The following is a 9,237-nucleotide window of genomic DNA, read 5'->3' as shown; positions in this document are numbered from 1 at the left end:
TATGCATTGCCCGTGATAGGATTGAATTCCTGGTGCTTCTGAGCTGTGTGCTATTGTCTGATTCTGCCTGATTCCTGTTTTGACCCCTGCCTGGCTATTTTGACCATTCTGAATTCTGGATCCTGACCTTGCCTGCTTACGACTATTCTCCAGTTTAACCCTTTGATTGATCACCCGGTTTTGACCCTTTTTGCCTGTTTGACGATTCTTGTTATCTGCCTGCCTCGACCCAGCCTGTTTGACGATTCTTGTTATCTGCCTGCCTCGACCCAGCCTGTCTGACGATTCTGTTGCCTGTTCCGTTTGTACCGTGACCTTCGGCCCAAAAGACTCTGCTACCTGCCGTGCCCCTCTGCTAGCCAGAACATCTTGTAGCTGCCCGCCCAAGCCAATCTAACATTTGAACTGCATAATTCATTGTGACTGCTAATATAAGAGAAGTTTATAGCAACTTAGCGCTAGTTTGCAGTACAGAACAATATATACCTCTATATGCTCTGTTGTATGGCAAGCAGAAAAGTTATTCCTGCTGTTAAAGTTTATTTGTGTGTAAAGTAACAGCCAGCAGCTATAATATAGCCAGCTAAGCACAAGACATTACAGGGTTAATTTGAGTACTCCAGACACCTGACAGTCTAGTCCAATCAGAACCCAGCCTCACTCTGAGATCTTCTAGAATCTAGCCAGACATGCCAGCAGCCATCTTAGAGACAGAATCTTCAGAGAGCATGCCAGAGTAAAGAAACTGCCCTTAAGATTCTATGAGGCGAAAATAGGTGAACTATCTTTGTTTATGTGTACTGATTAATGCTGCTAATGACAATGTTAGTGATTATATGTTAGAATATATACTGAATGCTCATTTTGTATGTTTGTCCCTAGTTCTACCACATTCTACACATTCTACGTGTACTTACTGCACTTATATCGCACCAATATTGCTAAAACTCATCATCTTTGTTCCTGATTCCCTATCCTGATGATGTTACCAATAAATAAAGTTATTTTTGTACCAGTGGTATGTTCTTAAAGTCTTTCAAGGATCCGAGGACAGTTACAGTAGAACTATTACCCTCTGAGGAGGCGAGAAGACGCACCTCATCTGAGCTAGAGCAGAAGCCATATCAAGTGTGCCTCAGAGTGTAATTGCAAGCCCTTAAAGAGACGGTGCGCAAAAAATAAAATAAAAGTTAAACAGCCCTGTAAAGCTAACCTGCCTTTTCTGTGGCAATAGAGTTGACAAAATACCACAGAAGAAGCACAAATAGATCCCAGTATTGCACCCAAGTAGATGTATGCCTTTCCTGCGGCCTTCAGAGTCAGAGCATTGCCACAGTGAGAGTGCACATATCGACAAACGTGTTACCGCCCAGAGTGAAACAACCACGTGCTGCAATTCACCCAGAGACATCGCACACAAGCAGAGCAACAATCCTGACAGCTGCATCTCTGCAAGGAAAGACACAGACCGTCAGCATCCTGTAAGTAACTGCAAGCAAGCCAAAGTCCCTCACCTTGCATCTACTTCTGCAAAGACTGATCCTGAGTGATTCCTAACTTCTATAGAGAGACACTTATTTTGAATCAGCAAGCCAAGTCACTGTATCCTGCTCTTCACATTAAGGTCAGAGTTTCCTGTTTATTCCTTATTGATGGTTATGTGCTGACCTTGGCACATTAAGAGACACTGAATAAAAGGTAATAAGAACTTTGAGAGAATCCAGAGATATTTGCATTATAAGGACTTTATGTGAATTTGAATAAAGTTATTTATTCCTTTGATATTTAACTCTTTCAAGTCAAAATGTCTGTTTATAGTGATTCAATGCCATTGTTAGAGGGTGAAGCGTTCAATAGTGAGAGATATTCCCTACAACAGAAGGTATTAGAGTTGAGGGAAACCTTAAAGTCAGAGACAGATCCTGAAGCGCTAGAAAGGATAAATTGTGACATAAAAAAGTACCTGTCTAAGATAGAGAATTTAGAAGCTGAGCTTAGGGAGTCTCAAGCAGTCTCAGAACAGATAAGCAAGTTGAGACAGTCATCTCGTGAGAGGAGACCTACCCCAAAAATGCTAGAATATATGCAACAAGAGGCTGCACAAAGAGAAAGGAAATTCAACCAAATGTACATAAAATGGAAAACGCATACCAATGAAGTTCGCATGAAGCTAAAACAAGAGTGTGCAGAGGATGAATTATCCAACATGATGGATGCTGTAGAGAAGAATGAGTTAGATATGAAGACAATATATTATGAGCTAAGGTCATACACAGCACCCTCCCAGGACATTAAGAGGAAGATCGACACATGCACTGCAATAACAGCAGATTTATTAGGGCTTATGAGAATACGATCAATTGAAACCGACTTTGATGTAGAGACAGAGAGGACAAGGCTACTAGAGCTTTATAAAAGGGATTATGCAAAGTCTGTATATGGATCTACAGTTTCAAGAGTAGCATCTTCTAGCAAACATTCTAGCCACTCATCTAAGTGCACAAGTATCTCAGCCAAAAGAGTAGAAGCATCTGCACAACTTGCCGCTAAAAGAGCTGAGATTGAGATGGAAGCTGTTATCGAAGCACAACGTCAACAATTAAAAAAGTTAAAAAACCAAAGAGACATCGAGGTCATGGAAGCTAAACTTAGAGTATATACTGAAGAGGAAATAAAAGAAAATGGTGATAGATCCAGAGCAGTACTTCACGAGAGAACAGATCCCTGTCCTTCTATCCTCACTGAGGAAAACAAATGGAAATCTAAGTCAGTGTGTAGTGAGAGAACAGATCCCTGTCCTTCTATCCCCACTAGTCATCATAGTGACGAAGGAAATGTTGCAGCTATTGCCCAAGCAATACATGAGACAATGGTTCTTACAAGACTTCCAACTCCTGAACCAACTGTATTCTCAGGAGACCCATTGAAGTTCATAGAGTGGAGTACAAGCTTTGAAGCACTTATTGCACGTCGCTGCCCCAATCCAGCAGACAAGTTGTTCTACCTACAGAAGTATGTTAGTGGAGAAGCAAAGAGGGCTCTTGAAGGTAGCTTCTACAGGAAGGATGAAGAAGCCTACAAACAAGCATGGGAGAAGCTAAATGCACGGTATGGCCATCCCTTTGTAGTACAGCGAGCCTTTAGAGAAAGACTTAACAGTTGGCCAAAGATAGGCTCTAAAGAGTATGTTAGGCTTAGAGAGTATGGTGACTTCCTGCAAGCATGTAACAACGCCATTCCTCACATAAAGGGTTTGCAAGTACTGAATGACTGTGAAGAAAACCAGAAAATGTTACTTAAGCTGCCTGATTGGGTGACCTCAAGATGGAATCGTCATGTAACTAAACAGTTAGACCAAGGCAAGGAGTATCCCAGTTTTGAAGAGTTCTCTTCATTTGTCAATTCAGAAGCACGTATAGCATGCAATCCAGTGTCATCCCTTCACGTTCTGAAACCTTTGGAAGGAAAGCCAACGAGAGAGATAAAACGTGCAAAGGCAACTTCATTTGCAGTCGATACAATGACTAAAGACCATGATAACAATGAGAGTAAGCCTAAGGTCATTGATGTACCGAATAGAGAGAAAGTACAGACAGAGAGTCACACACCTCTTCAATGCATGTTCTGTGGAGAGAATCACTACATCTACAAATGTCAACAAATGAAGGAAAGGTCTGTAGAGGAGAAGAAAAGATTCATACTGGATAACCAACTCTGTTTTGGTTGCCTAAGAAAGGGACACAGTGCCAAGGACTGTAAAAGAAGAGCCACCTGTGGCATTTGTAAAGGACGTCACCCAACCCCATTACATGAAGATCGCCCAAAAAGGGATAAAGCTTCAACACTCAGTACTCTCATTGAGGGAGAAATCATATCCACACTATCTTGCTGTATGGTTAAAAATGAGAGTAAGAATACGTCAATGATCATCCCAGTGTGTATCTCATCTCCAGGAACAGAAAGCAAGGAGGTACTTGCTTATGCATTACTAGACACACAAAGCAGTAACACATTTATCGATCAAGAAGTCTGTGAGAAATTGCAAGTGGCAATGGAGCCAGTGAAGCTTAAGCTCTCAACGATTATGGGAAAAGACTCATTGGAAGATAGTCAAAGAGTCACAGGACTAAAAGTCAAGGGACTTTGCTCAGATGTCACCATAGATCTACCTCCGGTCTATACAAGAGACTTCATACCCCTTGATCGTGAACACATACCTACCTGTGAAACAGCCCAAAAGTGGAAGCACCTATCAGTCATCTCTCATAAAATACCCCCTCTGAAGGAGTACCGTGTGGGGCTTCTGATAGGTTATGACTGTTCTAAAGCACTGATGCCACGACAAATAATAACAGGAGGTGATGATGAACCATATGCCATCAAAACTGATTTAGGATGGAGCATTGTTGGAGGACCACAACAGGCTACAAGCTCAAGACAAGTAACCGGGTTATGTAATCGCATATCTGTCAAGATGTCACTAACCCCAAGTCCTGCTACAGTGATCAAGATTCTTGAGTCCGACTTTGCAGACACCAGCTCAAAAGAAAAGAGCATATCTCAAGAAGATATAACATTCCTACACATCTTGGAAGGAGGCATTCAGCTAAACCAACAAGGCCATCTAGAGATGCCCTTACCTTTCAAAAAACGCCCTGACCTTCCATACAATAAGAATCTTGCCTTAGTACGACTAAGACGTTTAGAGAGGAAGCTGGGAAGAGAGCCAAAGTTCAAAAGCGACTATTTCAAGTTTATGGAAGGCATCATACAAGACGGAGATGCAGAAAGAGCTGACCATCAACCAGACCTGGGGAAGGTTTGGTACATTCCACATCAAGGTGTCTATCACTCGAAGAAACCAGACAAGATAAGAGTGGTGTTTGATTGCTCAGCAAGGTATGATGGTGTTGCATTGAACGATTATCTGTTAACGGGACCAGACCTCACGAATATGCTATCTGGAGTTCTCTGTAGATTTCGGAAATACCCCATTGCTGTCATGTGTGACATTGAAAAGATGTTCCACAGGTTTCATGTGAAAGAGGAAGATAGAGATTTCCTGAGGTTCCTATGGTGGGAGAATGGAAACACTAATACAGAGCCTGTGGAATATCGCATGAAAGTTCATCTGTTTGGAGCAGCATCATCCCCAGGTTGTGCCAATTACGGTATGAAACACCTTGCCAAACAATATGAAAGAAATTATCCATCTGCAGCAAACTTCATTACAAAAAACTTTTATGTTGACGATGGACTTGTTAGCCTGCAATCTGCTGACTCAGCAATCAAATTAGTGAAAGAAACTCAAGAGTTGTGCGCAAAGGGAAATCTGCGCCATCACAAGTTCATCTCAAACAACAGAGAAGTGTTGGAATCCATTTGCGAATCTGAACGAGCATCAGCAATGGAAAATGTAGACCTCAACTACGATGATCTTCCAGTCCAGAATGCACTTGGCCTGAGATGGGATGTGGAAAATGATGAGTTCTTCTTTAAGGTCTCTATTGAAGAGAAACCAGCAACAAGACACAATATTCTCTCCACGGTAGCTTCTATTTATGATCCATTGGGATTCTTAGCCCCAGTGATCCTCAGAGGAAAGGGAATACTCCAAGAGCTGTGCAGACAGAAGCTAGGTTGGGATGACTCTATACCAGAAGAACTGAGGCCAAGGTGGGAGAGTTGGATTAAGGATTTACAAGATCTGCAAGGAGTCAGAATACTAAGGTGCTTTGCACCCTATGACTTTGGAAAGTATGAGAGAATCGAACTGCATCACTTCTCAGACGCTAGCAGTTACGGTTATGGCCAATGTTCCTACATCAGGGTGATAAGAGATGAAAAGGTACATTGCTCCCTTGTCATGGCCAAGACCAGAGTTGCACCTACCAATGTTCTCACAATACCAAGACTGGAACTAGCAGCTGCTGTAGTTTCTGCTTCAGTGAGCAAGTTCCTGAGAGACGAATTAGAGTTCAAGGTAGATGAAGAGTACTTTTGGACAGACTCACAGGTGGTTCTAGGCTACATAAATAATGAAGCTCGAAGATTTCATGTCTTTGTGGCGAACAGAGTTCAAAGAATTAGAGAAATTACTGATCCAGACCGGTGGTACTACATTGAGTCAGAAAGGAATCCAGCTGATCATGCTTCAAGAGGTCTTAAAGTTTCAGAAATGAAGGACTCAAATTGGTTTACAGGCCCAAAGTTACTATGGGAAAGGGAAATAGTACCCAACAAAGATTGCCTAGAACTATCCATGTGCGATCCTGAAGTGAAGGTCATTCAAGCCTTAAAAACAATAACCAAGTGCCAGGACGATATGCTCGAAAGACTATCACGATTCTCCAAGTGGACTACAGTAGTAAATGTAGTTGCTCGAATTCAGCGTCTGGCAAGTCGAACTAGGAAGATTGAACCCTTGAACGTTGAAGAAAGAATGAAAGCTGAGGACACAGTTATAAAACTCATTCATCAGAGATTTTACAAAGAGGAATTAAAGATGCTCAGTCAAGAACCTGGAAGGCTTCCCAACAACCACCCTTTGCATCAACTTAATCTTATCCTACAGGATGGTATAATAAGAGTAGGAGGAAGATTGGAAAATGCACCTTTACCTTTCAGAGTGAAGCATCCAGTGATTCTTCCCAAGGATTCTACCCTTACAAGCCTGATAATTGATCATCATCACACAAGGTCCTCACATCAAGGCAGAGGTCTAACCTTGAGCTACTTGAGAGATGGCGGTTACTGGATTGTGAATGGCAGTAAAACTGTAGCTAAACACATAAAACAGTGTATACTGTGTCGGAAGACTCGAAGACCGACAGAAGACCAAAGAATGGCAAATTTACCCATTGATCGTGTAGAACCATCGCCTCCCTTCTCTTATTGTGGCATGGATTGTTTTGGTCCATTCTACACCAAGCAAGATCGTAAGGAGCACAAAAGATATGGTCTACTTTTCACGTGTCTAAGCTCCAGAGCAATCCACATAGAGATGTTGGAGAATATGTCAACTGATGTGTTCATCAATGCCCTTCGATGCTTCATAGCCATTAGAGGCACCGTAAGAAAAATCAGATCTGACCAAGGTTCTAACTTCGTTGGAGCTAAGAATGAGTTGAGAAAAGCTTTAGAAGAAGTAGATAAAGAAAGGATAGCCATGTTTCTGGCAGAGAGACAATGTGACTTTTGTATGAATGTTCCAGATGCAAGCCATACAGGAGGCGTTTGGGAGCGTCAGATAAGAACTGTAAGGAATGTTCTGAGTTCAGTACTGAAGCAGAGTGCTGGAAGAATAGACGATGCTTCTCTGAGAACTGTATTTTATGAAGCTATGTCCATTGTGAACAGTCGTCCACTGACAGTTGATAATATCAATGACCCAACAAGTTTAGATCCCCTGACTCCAAATCATCTGCTTCACCTAAAGTCCACTCCCATACAGCCACCACCCGGCAAGTTCCTTGAGGAAGATTTGTATGCCAGAAAGAGATGGCGGCGTGTGCAATATTTGACCGAACAGTTTTGGAACAGATGGAGGAAGGAGTACCTAGCTAATCTCACTCTCAGACAAAAATGGCATACTCCTAGGAGAAATATTCAAATAAATGACATAGTGATCGTCAAAGAAGAGGATATACCCAGAAATCGATGGAGAATCGCTAAAGTTCTTGAAGTCCAGAAAGACAATGATGGATTGGTGAGAAGAGTGAAATTACAGATGGGAGATTCCAAATTAAGTAAGAAAGGAGAACGTCTCACCACTCCACTCATTCTAGAACGTCCTATCCAAAAATTGGTTGTTCTTATCGAGAATAATAAAGAACATTCTCAAATGCATAACAAGAAGGAAGAAGTAAAATCCCCTTAATTTATGCAACCAAACTTAAAAATGAATGCATAAATTAAAGGTAATTTGGTGGGAGTGTAGCTGCCCGCCCAAGCCAATCTAACATTTGAACTGCATAATTCATTGTGACTGCTAATATAAGAGAAGTTTATAGCAACTTAGCGCTAGTTTGCAGTACAGAACAATATATACCTCTATATGCTCTGTTGTATGGCAAGCAGAAAAGTTATTCCTGCTGTTAAAGTTTATTTGTGTGTAAAGTAACAGCCAGCAGCTATAATATAGCCAGCTAAGCACAAGACATTACAGGGTTAATTTGAGTACTCCAGACACCTGACAGTCTAGTCCAATCAGAACCCAGCCTCACTCTGAGATCTTCTAGAATCTAGCCAGACATGCCAGCAGCCATCTTAGAGACAGAATCTTCAGAGAGCATGCCAGAGTAAAGAAACTGCCCTTAAGATTCTATGAGGCGAAAATAGGTGAACTATCTTTGTTTATGTGTACTGATTAATGCTGCTAATGACAATGTTAGTGATTATATGTTAGAATATATACTGAATGCTCATTTTGTATGTTTGTCCCTAGTTCTACCACATTCTACACATTCTACGTGTACTTACTGCACTTATATCGCACCAATATTGCTAAAACTCATCATCTTTGTTCCTGATTCCCTATCCTGATGATGTTACCAATAAAGAAAGTTATTTTTGTACCAGTGGTATGTTCTTAAAGTCTTTCAAGGATCCGAGGACAGTTACACATCTCGCCTAGTACCCCTCGTTAAGTCCAGGTGGCACCCAAGTAAGCTGAGGGCTCCTCCCGAAGCCCAACGGTGGTCACACTACTGGTGAAGCCGAGCCGAGATCAGGGTACTTGGCACCTGTTCTGGTATTGGGTGCCGGCCGTGACATTATCACGGGCCATGGAGGACGAAAGTCACGATGAAGCTGCTGCCGCTGCTGCTCCTCCAACTACCACCGAAGTGCTTCTTACTACATTGTTACAGCGCTTGGAGGATCATGAACAGAAGCAAAATTACCTCCTACAGGGTTTTCACAACCTAACCCGACAGCTGGAGGGCACGCAAGCTTCACAGCAGCAACACCTTCTGTGGGTTCCTCTGCCAATTGGGGTAACTCATCAAAACCCCATGAACCAAAAATTGTGTTCCCCGAAAGGTTTAGTGGGGATCGCACTAAATTTTTTGTTTTCAAAGAGGCATGTAAGCTGTACCTTAGTTTTTTCCCTCATTCTTTCCAATCAGATGAGGAGAAAGTAAGGTTCATAATGACCCTACTTTTGGGTGACCCCCAAGTTTGGGCCCTCAGGCTGCCTTCCTCTGACCCTGCTCGATTTTCCCTTGATACTTTCTT

The 9,237-nt window shown here is 42.1% G+C and overlaps 1 protein-coding gene across 2 annotated transcripts; it reads left to right on the top strand.

Annotated features, from left to right (window-relative positions):
• The first annotated feature begins 378 nt into the window (after nt 1-378).
• On the top strand, nt 379-8,576 carry LOC121399959. 2 transcript variants are annotated; one of them, XR_005965379.1, is made up of 2 exons: nt 379-8,340; nt 8,447-8,576. XR_005965379.1 is itself a non-coding variant. In XM_041581998.1 (2 exons), the coding sequence occupies exon 2, from the start codon at nt 1,805-1,807 to the stop codon at nt 7,877-7,879; it is 6,075 nt and encodes a 2,024-aa protein (XP_041437932.1). In that variant the 5' UTR covers nt 379-776; nt 883-1,804; the 3' UTR covers nt 7,880-8,576. The 2 variants fall into 2 exon arrangements, 1 of the variants encoding a protein (XP_041437932.1); XM_041581998.1 differs by having other exon boundaries at nt 379-776; nt 883-8,576.
• The last annotated feature ends 661 nt before the right edge of the window (nt 8,577-9,237 follow it).

Source organism: Xenopus laevis, chromosome 2L, assembly GCF_017654675.1.
Source record: "Xenopus laevis strain J_2021 chromosome 2L, Xenopus_laevis_v10.1, whole genome shotgun sequence".
Lineage (NCBI taxonomy): Eukaryota > Metazoa > Chordata > Amphibia > Anura > Pipidae > Xenopus > Xenopus laevis.
Note: the sequence above shows the minus strand (reverse complement) of the source record. Positions and strands in the feature narration are given on the sequence as shown.